General features: G+C 36.4%; 1 protein-coding gene across 2 annotated transcripts; it reads right to left on the bottom strand.

Moving 5' to 3' along the window:
• Positions 1 to 261: 261 nt before the first annotated feature.
• Positions 262 to 21,274, bottom strand: Manea (mannosidase endo-alpha). 2 transcript variants are annotated; one of them, XM_076924055.1, is made up of 5 exons: positions 20,996 to 21,274; positions 15,478 to 16,053; positions 12,280 to 12,389; positions 4,658 to 4,734; positions 262 to 3,887 (listed from the first exon to the last, which is right to left on the bottom strand). In XM_076924055.1, the coding sequence occupies exons 2-5, from the start codon at positions 16,013 to 16,015 to the stop codon at positions 3,245 to 3,247; spliced, it is 1,368 nt and encodes a 455-aa protein (XP_076780170.1). In that variant the 5' UTR covers positions 16,016 to 16,053; positions 20,996 to 21,274; the 3' UTR covers positions 262 to 3,244. The 2 variants fall into 2 exon arrangements, with proteins under 2 accessions (XP_076780170.1, XP_076780171.1); XM_076924056.1 differs by lacking the exon at positions 15,478 to 16,053.
• Positions 21,275 to 22,689: the final 1,415 nt, after the last annotated feature.

The raw sequence follows: 22,689 nt of genomic DNA, 5'->3' as shown, positions 1-22,689 counted from the left end.
TGGCTCTGAGTGCACTGATTCTCTTGAGGCTTGTTACTTCACTATTTTAGATTAATTCTCATCAGAGGTAAAGTATAATCATACTAAATCAAAACTTATAGGAAAAAAACAGCTCCAGATTTAAACAAAAACTGGCATTTACGTGAATATTTATGTGAAGCAAAGTTAAAGATGTTAACTTATCCCACTCCATCTGATGTTCACTACTTTTCCTATATCAATAAGAAATTAAACTAATCACAACAATGAATAGATTTCCAGTTATGAACGTTATTCATTTATGCTTTTATTAGACAAAATCAACATCATATAACAAAATAAACCATTTCCCAATTTACACACATAAATAAGCAAGTTAATATACAACTCAAACATTAATAAGGACAGTCTTTTACCATTTTGTCTTAAAAGAATTAAGGATCTAGTTCTTCTCTACATTCTAAACAATTAGATGAGTTAATCCACGAAACAAAAACCTTATTAAAACCTGACTGTAATTCATACATTACATATATTGTACTTCTTTATGTTTACTGTATTCTAACATTCAGATTTATAAAAATAAGAACAGGATCATTTGATCGAATTTCCTTGTGATCATTGCAATTTCAACTGTGTCTCCAGTCCGACAGCAGAGGTAGCCATAAAGGACACATGGAGAAAGAGTCTCTGAAGGCATTCCTCTAACTACCCCTAGCAATATTGTGTATATAGCTATCCCTTGGTATCTGTGTGGAACTGGCTTCAAGACTCAGAGGGGAAACTGGTTGAATACGCTTAGGTCCCTTTAAAAAGTGGAACAGGATTTGAATATACTCCATAATAATCTTCAGGAACACCTTAAACCCTCTCAGCTTATTTATAATACCTAGAAAGATATAAATGGTGGTTATACTGTATGGCTTTGGAACAGAAACACTAAACACGCTTGTTATATATAAATAGATTTTTGTTTCCCACGTATTTTGATCCTTAGTTGGCTGGATGTTTGGTTCTGGAAACCAGAGGAGTAACTACAGTTATTTACACAATTATCAACTAGTAAGTCTTATGAAAAGAGATCTCAGTCATTTGTTAAACAACAATTCTTTAACACTAAAGAAAGCATCTGTCTAATTTTAAGTTCTGACTGACTACTGACAGGGTGGAGATGTACTAGGAACTAAAGTTTAGCGGTCTGCTGTGAAAGTTGAACTCTTACTGACAGTTGCTTGACTTTATTTTCACAGACTTTTTCTTAATCTCAGAATTGTTTCATAATATTCTCTCTTTGTTATGGTTTATATTTACAAATATAAACTGTAACATAAGGAATGAAGAAAACATGCTATAAAACTCTATATATTAATAATTCAGCTTTAATGTCATAGCAAAGCAAAGAAAAATTCTATAGGTTATATTTCTCCTTATTCCAATGGAGATGTGTAATATTAAAATATTACTATATTAAGTTATTCTTACAATTTATCTGGAAAAATCAGACTCTTATTCTCATAATTTTTATGGCCTAATAATTTTATGATAAATAAAGAATTTTAATTTAATAAGGTTAGTAGAATTCCTGAAAAAGGTTTTATTCTACAAGCATTATTTTAAAAGCAAGTTCTAAAAGCTCTCTGTGTATCTGCAAACATTCCAGAGTAAGAGGGAGACTGAATATGACATGAGGTGGGTGAATGTCAGAGCAACCTTGCCTGCTGACCTTGCTTCCCTCTGTTTGAGACAGATGTCTTATTTGCTGCTGTATACAGCAGGCTAACTGGCTCACACACTTCTGGGCTCTGTCCTGCCTACATTTTCTCTAGCTCACTGGAGGAGCCATAGGACAGAACATGTGTGCTTCTGAGCTTGTGTTTATGTGAGGTCTAGGTATTCAGCCTCAGGTCCTTATGCTTGCACTGGAAGAACCTACCTCACAAGTCAGGCACCCTCACCCTAAAACTTGTTCCTCTCTGCTATGTATTTTATGATAAATTCCAGAACTTACTTGTTTCTGAATGTCTTTATGCTATGAAGACTGGCACGTATTATTTGTTAACGTTACTCAAATGATTCTCTCTGTAGAACTAAGAAATAACAGTTGCATAAAATTATGTAGACTAGCTGTTTTTCCTATTTTAATTATAAATATTTAATTCAGTCTACTTCTTCTATTTTCACTTTTACAAAAAACTTATTTTTAGCATAGAACTTATCAATTTGTAACCACATGACAGCTATGGACCACTAACATTTTCTTTTTAAACCAATAGCCACTGTAAAAGTGTAAGACATTCAAATGAGGACATAACTGAAAAATATAATGTTCTTTAAAAATATTTGTTTGTTTATCTAAAAATATTTGTTTATCTCTAGTTTAAAGTCATAAGTAAATTTTGTATTACTTACAGTAAAATTAAATTAAAATATTAAAAGGAAAACACTTTTGAGTATTAACATTATCCTTTCTCAGTCAGTTCAGTAGTCTCTCGTGAACATTTATTTTAACCACTAAGAAACAATGGTTTTCCTTATAAAAGAAAAGCAGTCGTTAAAATTTATCAAACTATCTGTTTTTTCTAGTCTTTAATTCAGCAGGACACACCAGGGGCATTAACCATGCAAAAGCACTCAGCACCACAGCCATCCAAGTCTTCAAATGATGACACTAATGGATGTTCTGCACAAAGCCATTCTTTAATAGACCATAGCTAACAGAAATCTAAAAATGTAATAAATAAAATAACTTGTTACTTAAACAAGTTGTGTTAAAAAGAAACTTGAGAAGTGAGTTTGATCACAAGAAGCCATTAAGAATATTAATGATGCACAGTCGCTCACTGTCCTTTAGGTCTGAACCGTTGTTGCCAGATGTACCTAACATGTACATACACCTCAGTCTTTGGACCCAGAATACAAGTAAAACTTACCTGAACCTTAGCTACTTTTTGTAATGTAATACAATTATTTTCTCTACTGTCAAACAACAACCTAAAAGGCCATCCCATTAAAATTTCAATTGCAGTTAGAAATGCAGAAAAGTACATCAGGAATGTTACTGACACAACCTTTCTTGTCAGATGTTTTCTCTGTAAGGTATTATCCATTGTAGAAAAATGAATCTTTTTAAAAGTAAAAATTAAATAACTGATAAAGGTTACACACATTGATTTTGACAGTTTTCTTTCCATAACTCAAAATGCAGTGCATTGACTGAAGCTAGGAAACTTGATACACTCTAAGTGATACATTATGACGCAGGCAGCTATTGATCCGATGCATACGTCATTCTTTCCTTACTGTATTTTTCAGACCACTTTCGAGTGAGTTCTAGATACAGACTTGGCTTATGAGGCCAGTAGTCCAGGTATACCGTGTTAGCAGTTCTTTTGGGGATGGCCTTTTCAATTTGAGTTCCTTCATGCCACTCATTGAAAGAGGTGATGGAAATTAAACTGGGGTGGGTCTGCAGTGCAGCACTGAGACCAACTTCATAATACTTCCCGTTGACTCTGTTGCGGGTGTTCTGAGTGTTCCATGGACGGATGCTTGTATCTATGTATCCTGGGCCTACACTTGGGATAAATATCAAGTTGTTCTTTTCACAAAATGATTTCAGGTTTTTCCAATTCTGATGAGATGAGCCATAGGTAAAGCCATTTGTGGCAAAATATGTATAAATTCCATCAAAACCACTCTGAAGAATATCATACTTATGCTTTTCTTCTACTAGAAGTGCAATAAACAATCCATCATAAGGAGAACTGCGAACACTCTGTGATCCTGAGGGTGTTAACAGATTGGCCCATGTTTTAGGCTTTGTGATATAGGAATCATAGACATAAAACATGGGCAGAGAATGTCCAGTCCTGGTTTTGTACCTATAAAAGGCTGGATGGTTTCCATATCTACAATAAAGATACATTAAAAAGTGAGATGAAAACTCATAGAAAAATGTCACAATAAAACCATTCACCAAAGTGAAACTGTCTGTGGAGCTTGAGCATATAATTAGCCATCTTCATTGAGTCACTTTTGTAAGTATACTAATGCAAACATATTTTAACTTTATACATTCTGAGACACTGGTATACTACCAGACAGGAGGCTAAACATCTCAATTATCTCAAAGTTAACAAATGGTCACTAAAGCCATAGAAAACCTATTATGATCTGCAGGAACAAAGAAACTGGTTTAGCTTCTCTGTGACAGGTGCCCATTTGATGCTGAGATGATTCTTTATAAGAAGATAACATACCTCAAAGAATCTTATCAGTATAATACATTACAAGGATGAAACTATTAACAAAATTCTTTAGTCATTCCATATGCAAATGAAGACATATGCAAACATTGCTATAAACTCAGTTCTCATTTCATCTGAATATTCTTTTAAAAGACAAAATGTACATTCATAAGATTTTTAAAGCATAAACATAAAATGATTATAAATGGAAATCATGAACAGCCTGAAAACATACAAAATAGTGAAAGTACCAACCTTTACTTATCAAAACATGAACTGTAAAAACCTTGTGAATGTTCTTGAGTTTACTTGTGGTAAATTTATCAGAAATGACAGCTCATAAACTAACTCTCAGATATCCTTTAAATATACTTACAACAGTAATTATTACCAGATTTTACAGTATAACTATGAATGCTGAAGAAACTCACTTGTCTATAATATACTTGACATTTTGATGCATGTTTTGATCATCTCGATTGCTATATGGCTCTATGTGAAAAGTGACCTAAAAAAGAAAAAAATTAATTATATGTAGGTAAAGCATGTCAAATGCATGAGCTCACTTAGCCTTCATTACCGCACTGGGTAGTCACTGACTCCATTTTCTTAATAACACAGTAAGTGGCATAGGTCTAGCAAGTTGCTAATAACCCTGAGTTTGTTGGATACAATGTGGGGTATTTGACTAAAAGTTTTCAAGCATGGTATTTTTTATGAAGTAGATTGCAAAAGAGTATAATCTATACTATACTCTATATTCTGTCATTGTTTTCCTTAAAATAAGAATAGGCCAAAAATTGCCCTGGTTTCAAAATAATGTGAATTATTTTCTTTGGTATTTGACCATTATATTTACACTTAAAGAGAAACAATTGCATATTCTATTAGATCATAGTTTAACATTATTAAAAAGGCATCCTGTGAATATGCATTTATTCTTTTATTGTTTAAAAGATAATTTACATAAAACCACTTAGACAATGATATCTAAAAGTTTCACAGAGCAGAGATCTTCATATTGCTACTGCTAAGGCCCATAAGTCACGATTACAGCAGTAGAAGCAGAAACTAAAGCTTTTTAAAAATATCATACACACATTTAAAATTTCTACATAAAAGTATTAGTTGTACATAATCAATTTTATAGAATTATGTTAACTAATAAACAACTTGGTTACATGATCTCTAGTAAGATATACAGTATAAGGAATAAAGTGCTTTAAATAATAATCATAAAAATTATTCTTAAATTCACTGATTTATTCAGAGCAGGTACATTTTATTGCCAATCTAATGAAATTATTGTTTGAATTTTACATTATAAGTATCACAATGCCTAATGGACAAAAGCCAGGTTACTGTAACTTAAATCTTGTTTTGTTTTGTTTTTCAATTGTGTAATTGAAGCAAATATAGTTTTCATTAATTAGTTTTCATAGAATTAAGTTTAAAATCAGGTTATCTAGTAAATCAATCATTCTCTCATTAGGAGAGCACTATGACGGAAGGGTTTGTCAGTAACGAACTCAGGTCAAGTCATCCTTGAAATTTGCTTTCAAAGCTGCAGACCATAAAAGATCACCTTCTTTCTCTAAGTGCAGAGGCACTTCAGTAAATTCAGTTATACATTTATAAATTCTCAACTAATTAATTATATATTCTGAATTAGTAAAAGGATGTGGTCACTATTTTTCTCTTCCTTTCAGTAAAATATATTATATTAACACTGAAATAAAATCTAAAATGACAGAGTTTGACATATAAATTAAATGTTGGCATTACAGACCCTCCGGACCTCCCGGGGACTGGACCATCAACCAAAGAGTATACATGGAGGGACCCATGGCTCTTGGAGCATATGTGGCAGAGTATGACCTAGTTGGACATCAGTGGAAGAAGAGGCCCTTGGTCCTGTTGGGGTTTGATGCCCCAATGTAGGGGAATGACAGGAGGGGAAGGTGGGAGTGGATGGGTGGGTGAGGGAGCACCCTCATAGAGACAGGGGAGAGGGGATGGGATAGGGGTTTTCCAGATGGGAGACCCGGAAAGGAGATAACATTTGAAATATAAATAAAGGAAATATCCAATAAAGAGAGAGAGAGAGAGAGAGAGAGAGAGAGAGAGAGAGAGAGAGAGGAGAGAAGGAGAGAATGTGAATAATGTAAGAACTTGATTGCACACTACTGACTTTGTCTTTAAAAAACTCTTTTGAGCCCTGTAGCCAAAGCATTTTCCCAAGTGAGCATCTAACTGTATCTTTCTTCTTCCTTAATTCCTCCACCCTCTGACTTCACCTATTAGCACCCTTTATGTCATATATGAGTGATTCTAAGTCCTCCTACAGCTGTTAGTGTCAAATTCTTTGTAATATTCTCTTTCTACAAGTTACTTGTGTTTGGTTTTGTCCCTTAGAAGAGTGCAAATTCTTTTAACGTAAGATGCAATATCTATTTCTTTTGTGTTTTATTTCAATATGGTTGGGTCTGGAGCCCCCATCCACTTGCCTGTACCTTATGCCTAAGATTATAGGTGTGGATGAATGAGCTCTCTTTCTTAATATTGTTCATATACAAAAAACAGTCTTGTGCATAGTAGGCACTGTGTGAATATATCCAAACATACATTAAATATTTCAACGTAAAATTAAACAACAGCCAAATTAAACTCTACACTACAACTTAGATCTTATTTAGGTAAAATTTGGTAAAGTTCTCACTATGAATTTATACTACTCATTCAAGGAATTTGACTGCTTATAAACCATTAGTATAAAATAAATCATTTATACAAAGGTTAAAAAACACCCTGTAACTTTAAAATAAAATGCTAAATTTAAGTTGTTGAGACAACTAAAGTTTTATTTTCCTTATACTCCTGGAGAAACAAACTGATCCCTCCAGCTGACTTTACCGTGATAGGGTCTTTGGTTCCTTTGATATCTGATATGATGATGCTGTATAACAAATATCCCCACAATTTTTAACTTTAAATTTTATTTGTTCAATGCAAGTAAAGTCTGTGTATTAGTGTGAGGACTTTGCTGTAGGCTGTGAATCAAGTTTAAGTAAGATTAAGTAAGTTTTACACTTTTTGTTAGTAGAGTCATAGGGAAGGGTAGGGTGTCTTCTCAAATTAAAATAACAAAGAAAATAGGGGTAGCATGAAAGCATGTGACATTTTTATTTTCTCATGACTCATGAGCCAAAGCAGGTCCACAAAAAACCTAGTATCAACTGGATAAGAAACATACTCCGAAATTGAGAGTCTTCTAATTGGCTCCACCACATCTCCTAAAAGCAGCTGTTTCACAGTTTTGTTCTTAGGATGGTACACAGAAAAGAGAGAGTGAGCAGAAAGAACCCAGCTTTGATTTTTATAACTGTGGCATACCTACCTTAACGGAATGACAGTTCCAAACATTACAAATGTATGTTCCAGTAAATAATACAAATTTATACATTAAAAAAAATCATCTTTGGAAAAAACAAGTCACCACTTAAATTTTACTGACTTATATTTAGTAGAACCATCAACAGTAATAAAAAAACAAGTTACTAATTCTTCAAACATTTTTATTAGCTTTGTTTATTTATAATTAAAGACACTTATCTAAAATGACTTTTAGTTTAACTAATCAAACTTTCAGTTACAAAGCACTTAGTAACTAATGCTATTAACACATTGTGAAAACAAAACCAGTAGCTTAAGCAGAAGCCAAAGCCATGTCTAGAAACTCTATTTCTAAGCAAGTAATAGCAAAAGTGAAGGGCAACGTGTTTAACCTTCCACATAAAGAACTGCAAAGGAAACCCAACTCCAGAACTCAGGAACAATTAATACAGGATAATCGATAAACTATTTTCACAATAAGTTTGGTAAGTTGAAGAGCTACTGAGGGTAAGGAATTAGTATTAGGCATTGGGGAAATCTAAATATCAGCAAGAAAAGTTGTATTAAATTTAATCTCTTCCTGATAATCAAATATCAAATCTGATGTATGGAGAGACCAGGAATGTAGCTTATAGAAACAATTACTGAGGTCTTCATTGCATTCTTCTTCCAGATAAGAGCTTTTAGTAGAAATAAAAGCCGTCCAGTTAATGTATCATGAGATTTTAACAATGTTACCTTTAAAAATTTCATTAATTAAAGCTAAAATGTCCAATTTCATTACCTATTCCCACAGAATTGGAGCACAGACAGGACAGATCAGGAGCCGTGGATTTACTTTGCATAAAATACATCAACAACTTATTCAACCTTAGTTGTAGTTTCAGAACTTGAAGACTTGACTATCTACCTGCAGTCTCCAAATGCCAATAGAACTCGCTGAGTGGCTCTGAGAAGCATGTTATGTGACAGTTCCTGTCAGTTCCTTGAGAGATACTATCTTAAGGCTTTCTTTAGAGCTACAGAAATATATGCTGGACTTTAATATAAACGACAAAAAGAAAAAAAACCCTTCCTTGAACCTCATTTGGATCTATAAATGACAGAAAAGGTAAATTTCTAGAAGCAAAAGCAGAAAAAAAAAAGGAAAAGAAAAGGCAGAACAACAAACTGTATGAAGCAGATCCTGGGAAATTACCCACTGCCTCTAAAATATCTCATATTATGTTGGTACAAGAGAAAACTATAATCAAATATGTAGCTGGATGTAGCAGGATATCCCCCCCCACACACACACACATTTGCAATAAAGCTCGGTGATTGGGCAGTATGAAAGGTGGTGGAGTGAGGAGTTGGGAGGAAAGAAGGAAAGGAAGGGGAGGAGAAAAAAAGGGAGCAGCCACGGAGAACCGTGGATGGGTCAAAAGCTGTCCTAGGTAGCAACTTCTTCTATCAAAAGGTTAGATATTAGGTAACAACTCTAATTGTGTGGGCATCTTGTTAATTGAGCATTTCTAAATATATAAATCCTTTAGATAATCATTAAGTTTTAAGAGTCTTCTTTCTACTGGGTACTGCGAGGATGGCGGGTATGATCAGGGGCTTAGCCACACTTTGCAGGGGCAGCATGGTGAATTGGCAGGGCCAGCTGCCACACTGGTGTTTCGTGGGTGCCAGGGCCTGTGTTTCAAGAGACCCGAAGCCACAGTCCAGAGCCAGAGCAGCAGAAAAATGGAGGCTGCTGGGAACAAGCTGGCCAGAGCACCAAAATTTAAATATCTCCCTTTTCAGCTGGGAAGCACAGAAAATAGTACCTACCCATGTCTCCAAACTCCAACCCCAAGAGGAGACCCAGAGAATCCCAAGACCCCCCTCCCCCCATGGAGTTCATCTGAACTAAAACTCTGTGAAACAAGGAAAGTCAGATTAAGACCACTGGCACAGCAGGCTGAACTTCTGTAGGCATAAAAGTGTTATCTGCAAAGATACACAGGAATGGGATGGTAAAGCCATTATGCAGGGTCTTATTGGGTAACCCCTGCATAATAAGGTTTGAACTGCACATAAAGGTAAGCAGCTCTCCCACCAGTAAATTTAAATGCACATGACTTCGTGGGCAGAAGATGGCTTTCCTTGATGTTCTCTAATCAAGGAAGAAATTTTAACTGGAGTTGGTTTTTATTTTAATTTTTTAAAGTCTTCATTCTTACATAGTTTTTGGTTCTTTTTTATATTGCTTTATTAGATTTAACACCCATTTTTATTGTCTTCTCTTATGTATTTCTCTAACCTACAACCCACATACTTTCTCTCTCATTTCCACTTTATTTTATCTTCTTCTCTCCCCCCACCCCTTTCTCTATTTTTAACTTATTTTAAATTAGCTTATTTTAAATTAGCAATTTTCTAATGTCAGTAATCTTTAGGGTCTGTTTTCCCTAACAACTTCCCAATTCTTCCCTGCTACTTACTATTTTATGTGAACTCTTGTTCCTACTCAACTTACTGTCTTTGCATTACTCCCCGTAATAGGTAATATCGTAGCAAATACTATTCTTGTGCCTTTATTCCCTATGGACTGTAAACTTAAAGGAAATAGTTGTTTTTCACTATTAGTGAATTTTCATAGTAGATCTACCCATCAGTGGAATTTTTCCTGTAATTCTCTATTGTTGAAGTTGTGCTGGATACTGTAACTGATGCTCCCTGAGCACATGAGCTATATGGCATGTCCAATACAGGAGCTACAGGGCAAAGGCATTTTAACCCTGCTACAAGCTAGTCCAATGAGAAAATTTCCAAAAGAATTTCAAATTTCAATGCAAACAATAAAGGAGATATAACAAACACCCACAATGACAAAATACACAAATGCTGACAAAGGAGCCAAAGACTAGGAGAAGTCAAGGTAACAAGACTCCTCTCAAATATTCAGTTCCACTGCGTTAGATTTTCTAAACTGAGAAACCAGAAAGAAATACTAGACAAGGAATTCAAAACAATGATACAAAAAAAGACTGAACAAAGTCTAAAAGGACAGGAATAAGCTCCTGAAAGAATTTCAAAAGAATGTAAATGAACACCTGGGAGAAATAAGGAAGTCAATGAATGAGATATACACAAATTTAATGAAGACAAAGGAATACTAAAACAAAATGATAAAAAAAAAATCAAATGAAAGTCTTAGAAAAGCTCACTCAAAAAATGTATTGGAAAACTATTGCTGAAGGTAATATTGGATAATTCACTGCACATGGAGAAGCATGGAGAGGCTGAGCTGGTGCCTAACTAGAGGTTTTAATCTTCATTCTACTGTTCATTGCACTGGAAGCAATTCTGTACACCACCAGACGAGAAAGCTAAAAACCCACCCAGCTATAAACCCTGTAATCTACAATGGTGATCATCTGCACGATACACTACTACAATCATGACACAAACATTGTGGAAGTAAACCATAGTCTCTGAAGAACTTAATATTATTCTGCTAAGTAGGCATAATATTAAGGCAAACTCCTAATGACTTATTATTATACCCATAAATTAGTTTGTCTATATTCCTTAGAGATATTTGTTTCTGCAATATATGGTGAACGATCAAGATGCAGAGAATAAGACACTGTAAGATGCTGAGCCTTCCATGGGACATCTCTATCACATATCTCTTTACTAGAAGAAAGGATCAATGCAGAAGAGGTGGAAAGACTCTAAGAATCAGAGGCACAGAATGACTAAAGGCAACAGTACTTTCTGGTTACAACAGGGTAGGTACAAATGTGAACTCATTGCAGTATGTCAGCACCCACGAGATACGTGCAAGCTTAAGGGGAATACAACTGTGGCATGAAGAGGGATCTGGACATCAACTCCTACACATAGCTGAACAACTACTGGTAACTGGTAGCTTCTGGGAGAGGTGGCATCAGTTTTCATTAAGAGTATGCACCCTAGTAGGTCAATCAAACTCCAGTTGAAGTTTGATGCCAGTCTTAGATTGACATCCAAGAACATCAAGAAGTGGACTTGACAGAATAATTAAATGGGGGGAGGAGTTGAGTGGGTTGGAAAAAGGAGTGGATCTGATAGAAGATAGGGTGAATATTAACAAAATGAACTACATAAATTTTTTAAAAAATTGAGCAGAAATTTTATAACCATTTTAGATGTAAAGTTATACTGTTAAATGTAGTAGTTTTTGGTATTTAGGGGATAGTCAGATATTAATTTTACTAATTTTTATATTTTCTTCACAAAGAAACCTGTCAACCCCATCTTTTTCTATTAAAATACATAGTACAGGGCAGAGAAAGTAGTACATGTCTTTAATCATAGCACCTGAGAGGCAGGATTACTATGAGTTCCAAATCAACCTGGTCTACAGTTTCCAAGCAATCAAGAGTTACATAGGGAGTCCCTGCTTAAAAATAAAACAAAATCTAATACATGAGTATAAAACCTGGTTAGAAAAATAGTAAGGAGTACTTGTAATTGGAAGGTTCTGAAATTTAAATTATTAAAAGAAACCTTTAAGATGAAGTAATATTTTAAAGCATCTCTACATATATCAAATTTTAATTAAAATGAGTACATAAAATATTATTACCATCATGAGAACAAGGGATCAGCAATGACACATACAATTTGAAAATAAATTAAATACCTTCAGATTATATTTATGAGCTTTATCCAAAATAGTTGGTACCAAGTGATCAGTAGCTTCTCCATTCTCATCACTTGAATCAGGTGGGTACCAAGACAGGGCCAGTACTCCTAATAGAAAAGCATAACAAAGAACAAAAGTTTATGTAAATTAAGGAACCAAGATTAGAAATGGCTCAAAATCAAGTCAACCAAAATCCAGTACCACCATTAGCTGAGGAGCTAGTGAAATGTTAAGAGTTAGTTTTCTGTAGGGATGTGGCCCCTAAGAGGTTGCACATGTTCCAGCAGATAGTCCTAGCATGCATATATGAACAACCCTAATTGGATTCAGTAGTTTATAGAGTACATAAGATTGAAAACAAAAAGTGGTGGTGGTTGGGAGGATTGGGGAGGAATTAGAAGGGAGGGAATCGGGAAAACATTTGATTAATACACATTAAATGCACAGGTGAAATTCTTAGCCAGTAAAGAAAAAGAAACTGCTGGGGAGCTAGACATTAACAATTAAGTTTTGTCATAGTGAGAGCATGTACAGACAAATTCTAAATAGAGGACTAAGGCAACACCTTCATTCGAGCTGATGGGGAAAAGGCTACCTAAGCATGTGAATGTTAAAAGTAATGCATTCTTCCACAGTTCAAACCAAGAGTCTATTTACTATAATCATGCAAAAATTTCTAATAGCTCCTGATGTAATAGCAGACCAATATCAAGTACAGGCAAAAAGTACTGTTATGAAAACAAAGACCTAGTCCACAAGAAGGAATGTCATAGCAGAAGGATGATGACTTAGTAATGAAAGTGATGCCGGAAGTCACTTTCCTTGAGAAAGCCTGGAAGGAGTGAAGCACCTGGGGAAGCAGCAGTCTGAAGTCCTGGCTCTCAATGCTCACATGACTCTGCTGCATTTTATGCAAGTATTTAAGTCAGCCAGCATCAGCATTCTCAACAGCAAAGACAAAGCAATGTCACTCAAGAACTTACCTTCTTCCTGAGCTCAAACAGCATGTTTCAAAGAATAATGAATAAAATACAAGTAAGCACAATGAAAAGAACACAGGAAATAAAACTTCCGGCTTTATTAGTGGAACTCAAAAAGACAACAGCCTTGGCTATGCAGTCTTCAGACACTAGCTCTAGAGACTAAACCATTTCTCAGGCACCAGATCATATTGTCATTGTAGCGTTTCATGATTATCTAAAGCCGTGTACTGTAGGAAGCTGACCTGACAGACCTGACGGCTGGAAGGCACCGCAGGTCTGTCACGTCAGCTTGAAAAGCGGGCCGATTCAAAGCTGCTAAAAGCGGCGGAACTGCCGCCACTTCAAAGCAGCTACCTGTTTTTTCTTACGGTGCAGCCGCCGACTCAAGGCGGCTGCCCGTTTTTTCTCTCGGCGCCACAGACTAAAAGCGGCTGTGGCTGCCAGCCGAGAGAAGCAGCGCCGCAACCTCAAAAGCGGCTGACGGGCTGACATTCGCCCGTCAGCCGCTGAGGTGACTCCAAGATGGCGGCTGACTCAAGGCTTTCAGGGAAAACCATCAGTGCATTTAGGAACTTGACTCCAGCCCCTCCCAAACGGGGCATGCAAATAAGGTACAACTAGGGTACCACGAACCTGGCCAATCACCCCGCCCGGGCGGGGTATGCTAATGAGTATGCTAATGAGTCATTGCAAATTGACCAATCGGACACCTCCATGTGCTTTGCCACGCCCAGGGCTGGGGGTATATAAGTAGCCCATTCTGAGCATTCCAGTTAGTCTCTCCCAGAAACCTAAAAGAGCGCTTCCAATAAAGGCTGTTGAGAAGAATCCGGTTTGTCGCGTCTTCCTTGCTGGACAAGCGGGGCGTGACAGTGTACTTGAAAATTACACAAAGGGCAGAGATGAATGAGGGGCATTGGTGAGAAGAGAATAACTGATCAGTTTCCCCCAGTTAAATTAAAGGTATACAGTGCAATGCTCCAGCAAACTAAACAATAAGAACAAGGACTGCATCTACTAGGCCAAAAGAGATTACGGGAAGAAATAATTCAGATATTCAATGTCAGGTAAAGCATATAAAAGATGACAGGAACATAAAACAGACAAATAGAAAGACAAAATGAAATATTACAAACCATATTGCATTAAATAAAGATAAAATTGACAAAGGATTTGAAATGGGGGAACTAAAGTCACAAAGCCCAGTCAAATGCTACAGAAAAGCAAAAACACAGTGTAAATGTCCACCATATGGCTGAAGAAGCAACCACTCTCATCAGGTAATGAAATGTAATCCCCAGTAAAAATGACTAAAACCAATATTCTTAACAACACAAGTGAATCACAATATACTGTGCTATGCAAGATAAGACAAGTAAACAGGATAGTTAACTCATTCTGCTGTCCTAAAGGAACAATCACAGGCAGGCACATTCCAGTGACAGAAATCAGGTCCAGTTGCTGGAATGGGGTCAGGGTTGGCAGTAAATAGGGCATTGATGATGATGACAAACTGAGAGCAGGAGACAAGGTCCAGCTGCACTGAACTCACAACCTTTCGCCCTTAGCCTTCCAAGTGCTAGAATGGCAGGCAAGCTTCACCATGCATGGTCAAGGGTGAAGCCTTTTGGATTACAGAGATATCTTATTTCATGGGTATAAAGATATTTTAAAAAATAAGATAATCCTTTATATTTTATATAAATCATTAATAATAAAATTGTGAATTTAATTGAAAACAATAAATTTGTATATCCAAAAATACATCAAAATTTATCAATTAAACAAATTATGTTAAAAGCAATAAAAAAGTAGTTATTCCAATTTTTAAAAACACATCTAGCCTAGGTCTGGTAACGTAGAACCATAACCTTAGGTACTTGAAAGACTAAAACAAGAGGACCAGGCCTCAGTCCTTAAAGACCTTGTCTCAAAATACAGGACAAAAGAGACTACAGGCCAGGTGTAGAGGGGCTGCATAGCACGTGTGAAATCATTGGTTCAATTCCCAATACTCCAAAAAACCAACAAAAACAAAACAAAACAACAACAACAAACACTGGAACAACAACAAAAAACATGAATAAGACACACATGGAGTTTAATCAAGAGGTATTAGCTAAGACTGTAATTAATAAAAGAATGATACTCAATAATGTAATTGTACATCCAAATTATTTATATATGAAAATAAAATAAACTAATTACCAACCAATTGAGGCTGAGCTCATTTGTTTCATGTGAGTTTCTATGACAGAAGGGTCTCGAGAGCTGTAACTTCCTAACTCAGGATAAAAACTGGAGCCAATGTCGTCTGGAGGAGTATGTCTCCCTTGTGGATAGTTCTTGGCTATTCTAGGGTCCCAATGTTCCAGGACCGGATGATTCCAGTGTACATATTTACCATCAAACTGTGGATTTCCATACCAACTGTAATAAAATGCATGTAAAAAATAATTGAGAGGAGGCAGTTCTTCCAGGTCCGCCTCGGAGGGTTTAGGTGGCAGCACAGTCATGTCTTTTAAATCCTTGGTATTTGTTTCCATGTTGATTCTACCACTCCTTTGGAAGTCAGCTTTGTTTCCTGAGTGGGAGTTTGGTGGACGAAGTTCTGGAAGGAGGTCAAGTCCAACAGGAGGTCCAAAGGATGCTGCGTTTGGCCACAGTAACTTTAAGCCCATCATCAGAGAGAAAATAAATAGAATAAAAAGTAACAAAATGATGCAGGTCCTTCTTCGAAATTTTGCCATGATGACATACTTTAAACTCCAAACTAGTAAATGTTTTGCTGTAATTCATTGAGAATAGGATCATTAGTAATTGATATTAGCAATGTTCTCTAAGGCATTTAAAATCATAACTAAAATACAGTCATTACATTTAAAAATAAATAAGATGTATTATAATAATCATTAAATACTGCCCAATGAACATGCACACAGAGACACAAATGCATGCATACGCGCGCACACACACACACACACACACACACACACACACACGGCAAACACGCATACATAAGAAGTACTAACTGGAAATTTTTATATGTACATGCCGATACTATTTAGTCAGTTAAAACATAGGAATCTGTTTTAAAAAATGAAATATATTTAAATATAAATATTGTGCCTATAGAATACACAAAGTGAATAATTAGTATACAGATATTTTTTAAAGCGCAATTAATGAAAGAAAATACTTTTGAGTCATTTAAATAAAGACATTAAAATTCAGTGACAAAGTTTAAAAAAATAATCCTTAAGATAAAAAAGTATTAAAAAAGGGGAATAATTATAGATTTTAAATTTTATTTGTGAATGGAATAGAATCAGAAAAAAAAAAAACTTCTAATGACAGCAATGGAAAAAAATGAGATATTCTGGCAACAAAGATTTACCACTGAATGACTGTGTCCCCAAAACCCACAAATCAGAAACCTCTAATTTGACACTGTTGAATGGCAGACTCAGTTGGAGATAAAACACACACACACACACACACACACACACACACACACACACACACAAATACTCATCCATGATACAGAATGTATATAGTCTGCTCTCTATATTGGAGTTCTGTATCCATGATTCAAGTAACCACAGATGCCTACTGACAAAGAAATTTACATATGTCACAAAGATGCACAGATTTTTTTCTTGTCATTATTCTCTAAACACAGAATATTGACTACTTCAACAAAATTAATAGTGATTTTTATCATTAGAGATGATTAAAAATTCACTGGAGGAAACATGTTCATTATATTCAATTTCTCATATAAACTTAAACATCTTTGAATTTTGGTTTCCAGGAAATGCCTAGAAACAATCTCTTCAACCTGTTTAGAGACAGCTGTGCATATATATAATAACACAATGTAATTATCTAATTGCCTATATGATTGCAACTGCAGGAAAAATATAAAAATTGAATTATTTTCACTTTTTGGCAACTTGTTTAAAATGGCGAAAACTTGTATTTAAAGGAAGAAAAAAAAAAAAAAGAATCCCACTAGGCATACAAAGCGCATATGAGATCTTAACGTAAGCTCTGCTTCTTTCTGGAAAGGATCAGTTCTATATAGTCCTTCAAGCTCAGCACTGCATACCAGGAAGTGAGTGCACTGTGGCAGGAATGGGACAGGCCTAGTCATTCAACAGTAAAGATGGAAGAACACAACCACTTTGGTTTGCTGCTATAACTTGCTGTCCTGAATCTTTGTGTCCAGACACAAAGAATAAGTGAATGAATAAATAAGGGAGAGCTATAGCTATAGATACACTTCAAGATTAACTTTAGAAATGCTAACTCAGTAGGGTGGTGAAATGGACTGGTCAGGGTATACAATAGAAAAACAATTAAGGTTGAAATTTAAAAAACATGCTAATGTTATACTTGTGTGACCCTGGAGAGCTCACTAAGATTCTTTATTAATGTGAACTTTTTTGTTTAAAAGTATTTAAATTAATCACTGAATATTATTCAAGATTTAAAGTAAATGAGGAAAGAAACAACAAAATAAACACTAAAGGTTTTCATATATATATATATATATATATATATATATATATATATATATGTTTCTAAACATTTCTTACATCCATATAGTTATCTTACATCTATAGTAGTTAATGAGATTCAAGTTGCTGAGAACAAATGACTGAGTGCACTTAGCTGCGGATGGCATGTCTCTGCCACAACCCTGCCCCTACAACACTGGAATATGGAACAGTGCTGAAGATGAAGAAAGAGAACTTAAGAGCTGGAGGATGCAGTGGACTGCTGTGAAATGCTCCCCTTCAGACATGACCTGGAAGGTGCGTACATGAACTCATAGCAACTGTGACGAACTGCACAAGAACAAGAGAATTAGACATTCCAGCGTGGAGCAGTGTTCTCAAGGCCCAAAACCTAGCTGGGTACAGAGCCATATCCTGGGGGGTGTGGCCACCCTGAGGTTGCTCATACCACAGAGGATGACCCCCCCACCCCCACCCACGAGTTCTCATGAAGCAGTAAATAGAAATTAATTAATTAATTATGGAAGACATAAAGTTGGGAGATGTGAGAGCCAGATTCTGGACAAAGTTGGACTGGGAAGTAGTTGGTAGTTATGATACATTATAAATAGACATGAAATTTTTAAATAAGTAAAAATTATTATTTAAACATTTTTGAGATCTGTAGTTTAGTCCATATTCCTCTTTCCTTGTATAGCCCAATGTTTCTATACTTCTTTTATCTGCTCAAATCATCTCATTCATAGAACTCTTCTCAAGATGAAGGCTTATTTCATATTTGACAATGTATCACTAAATAGTTATAAGCCATGAGTGATTATTCATGAGGAAAATGTGGGTAGCATGAAAATAATCCAGAACTAGCAAATGGGGGATGGGTGTGGTGACATACTTTAATCCCAGAATCTGTGAAACAGTGGCTGGCAGATCTCGCTGAGTTTCCAGGCCATCCTAGGACTTCCTGGCCAGCCAGGGATACATACTGAGGCTCTGTCTATCAATTAATTGATTGATTAATTAATTAATAGATAAAATACAACCAACCCAGCATATGGGGTTGAGCATGTAGTTCCGTAGTTAGAACATAAGCATAGCATGAACAATTCTTTAGGTTCTAGGTTTGACCCTTCGATCTGCATGAAGAAAACAAACAACCAAATATACCATATGCCTTATTCTTGAAAGTAACATTTAAGGTTCAAGTCAAAGGAAAAATCTGCATTCTCCTCCTGATGTCTCTCCTAAAGACTCCTGAACAGAAAACTCTATTGATGTCACACTGTTGCACTTTAATGTTGGCATTTCTTACACTGTACATTTCACCAACCTATCAGTGGACAAGTTTCCAACTATATATATATATATATATATATATATATATATATATATATGTAAATATGTATTTATATATGCCCTATGTATGTATACCCTATATATAAATGTATGTCATACATGTGTATATTTATATATACCCTAGTATGTTTATACTCTACTAGATCAAGAAATATTATGACCACTGATTATTAATCAGCTTATTTAAGGTCGGCCCTCTTTGTTGTGACACTGGCATGTATTGGGGTACTACGTTTATAACACTTCTACTATACATGTGCAGACCAGATTTGTGTGAGGTGAATAATAAACAACACTGTAAAAGAAAATTCTTGAAGACTCAATAATTTTGAAGTTCATCTAAACAACTTAGCGTCTTAAAAATTTGATACAACACAATGCCTCTGAAGCCTAAAACAAGCAGTGCCCTTGCAGGGGACAGGCAAAGTACTACTAACTTAGCTTTAACTAAAGAGGTTTCATAAGTTTCTTGTGAGAAAAACAACTACCAAACTTCTCCAAGTCAACTGCAGGTGTGTAGGTTCCCAAAGCAGGAAGCTTAAGGTACTGACTACTGGCAGTGTGTCCTCACTCAAAGGGAAATTTGCACTACCCAGAGTTAGAAAACTTGTTCTTTTGAAACCACGCTAATTTTATGTTTGGTGATTTTAATCTTTTAAAATGATAATTAATGTGAGAGTCAAATGATTTAGAATAAATAGTATCACATACTCAAGCAGCTAAGAGATCTAAATGACCCCGAAGCAGAATGTTGTGGATTATTTTACATGTATTTGCTCATATTGTATAACTCTGAAAAAGTCAGATTCCGTTTCAAAGTTATGATTAAATTATAAAGATTTCAGCTGCTTTTTCTTTGTGTTGATATTATTTTCTTCTAATTGTATGCTGGAGGAAATACCCCGAGTTAGATAAAGCTAATCTAAGAACACACAGCTGAAACTTTCAGAATCTTGCTCAAGTTAGTTTCACTACAAGCGCGGGTAACCTTTTGTGCAGTTCAGTCCGGCATAATCTCATTTTCTATTTTTATCTTCACAACCGTCTATGAAGAAGAACTTGATGTTAAAGGTGATGAAACGGAGCAACGAAGTTCCAAACTTTCGGGCTAGTAAACAGCCGAGTAACCCTAACGCTGAGAACCTTGGAAAGGCAAACTACAGTGCCAGAACTTAGGCTCCTGCCTCCAGCCTGGCCTATGCGGCCTCCAGTATAGAAGGTATACTACAATGATTTTTCACCGTGGAAGACAAGAAATGATCAGTGGTTCCTCTGCTTTCCACTGTGCCTCAAACTTCCCAGGAAAGCAGCTAGCTCACTGTGTTTATTTTCTGATCCCATACTCGTCATAGGAGTAAGACCAGCAGCGTTCTAAGTGTAACTAATATGAATTCGTTTCACCAAAACCTCGAGTAATTCTGCGTTGTATTTTCAAGCTGCAGCTTACACACTGCAACGCGAACAGCCCATTTCACACTCTTATTTGTATTTCTAAGCTCATACAGACTCCCTGTAAGTCAGTTTTAGTACTTCTCCCACTCTATCTCATCCGCAAGTCCTCGACACAACAAAACCAAAGTTTTAAGTGCTCGTACTCCCCGGCTTGTTCCTCCGCAAACAGAAAAGAAGCCGGCCACCTTGGAGGGGCAGTGGACAACGCAGAGCCCAGCCTGTTAAAGGAGAACTGAACAAAGACCTCGGAGGACGCCCTTGTCCCGGTGGCCTCCGGGACCCAAGCTGGGATAGGAGACGGGCCGGGCGACCGCCAGGGACCGCCACTCGCAGGTTCGGGGCTCAGGACGGGGTCGTGAGGAGCCACCTCAGGGCAAGCTCGGGCGCGGTGTGGACACTAACCTAGCGGCGGGGACCGGTGCGGAACCGGGCTGCAGGGCTGAGCCGGACTGGATTCCTGGAGGCCCGGGGCGCGGGGTCAAAGGGCGCCGCTGGCAGACGGCCCAGGATTGGCTGTCGGGCCAGCGCGCAGGCGTTAGCTGCGGAGTCCCTGTGGGCCTCTGCTCCGGGACCCCGCAACTGCTCACTGGGGTCTGGGACCCTGCCTCCGCGGGGACCTAGTGGCCGAGAGAAGAAACCGCGACTCCAGCCAGGACTGAGAGCTCTCTCCGTGGCCCCCAAGTCCCGCCTCCAAAAGGACAGAGCGGGGCGTGGCTCCAGGTGTTGATGCTCTGGGGGGCGGGGCCTAGGGCGGGGCTCCGAGTTCCCTTGCCTGTTCCTGAAATCTACAGAGTCATGGTGGAGGAAGCTAGAAGAGTTAAGTCAGAGAGTATCTCTCTATTTCTCCAAGGAGAAATGAAAGCTCTTTTACACTTCTGCCTCTCAGGATAAGCCAGGAATCTCTAATAGAGGTCAGACGTGTTCTGTGTGTTACTTGGTTTTATCATTCATTGGTTATTTCTAAAGTTTTAAAGTTGAAAGCACGTTTTTGTTTACAAAATAGATATTTATTTGCAAGCCAGAAGTATACAAAGATATATTAAACTGACAAGTATACTAGGGATCGATAAAATTGTACAGTACAATTGTGTAATTGTACAATTACAATAGAAATGGAGAGTAAGTCAGATGCAAAAAAAAAAAAAATTGCAGCAGAGGCTACATCTGGGGTTATCTTACATCAGCCTCACATACCAAGAGAATTCCATGTTTTGTTTTTGTTAGTAACATGGTAACAAGGCAATCTTGACTCAGGGGGTAGAACTTGCAGATGTGCTGTTCTGAACAGTATTGTGAAGGCTTCTCTTTAAAAAAAAAATACCTACTGGATTATAAAAGAGATTTGAGATATACATGTAAAGAATAATGAAAGAAATTAGCCTAGTGCGGCCTGCAAAAGCTTAAGCCAAAAGACTTATTTCACTATCACGATTATGTTGTGTTCTTCAATGTCTTGCTCTTTTGAAAATAGGTTTTGAAAATATCTAGTTTCCTAAAAATCCTGGCTTCCTGGCTTTGCATGTTAAATAAGTAAAATATTTTCTGATTTTTTATACTAACATGTTTGCTACATGTTTATGTTTTGAAATTTCTAAACACACAAATCTATTTTGCATCAACTAGTTTGTTTCACTGTTGTAAAAACTGTTTTTTAATGTTTGCCCAAAAGTGTCATCTAATTGAATATTAACTTATGTATTCACCCTCCATCCTGAAAATACCCACCTGTTTACATCCCTCTGGTTATTAGGCTTTCTGGAGAAAGTGCATGTTTTCAATCTAAGTTCATTTTATGTTTTTATTTTTATTAATTTTTGGTGAAGAAATAAATGTACCTTATGGATCACAAATTCCTTCACTTCACTTCCTTTGTGCATTCTCTTCACTTTTGTGACATCTTGATAATCGAAATCCTTAAAGTTTAGAATGTTGCTTATTGCGTTTAAGAATATTACAATTGTATAATCTTGCATCAGACATCACATCTTTACAACAGACACAAAAATCTGTGGCATAACATTAGTAGTGTTGTAGTAACGTCAAGAACAAGAATGTTGTTAGTAGCTCTATTCAACATTATACTGAAGTCCACCTTA

The sequence above is a fragment of the Arvicanthis niloticus genome, chromosome 25 (assembly GCF_011762505.2).
Source record: "Arvicanthis niloticus isolate mArvNil1 chromosome 25, mArvNil1.pat.X, whole genome shotgun sequence".
Lineage (NCBI taxonomy): Eukaryota > Metazoa > Chordata > Mammalia > Rodentia > Muridae > Arvicanthis > Arvicanthis niloticus.
The sequence above is the reverse complement of the archived record's forward strand: the minus strand, read 5'-3'. Positions and strand labels throughout refer to the sequence as shown.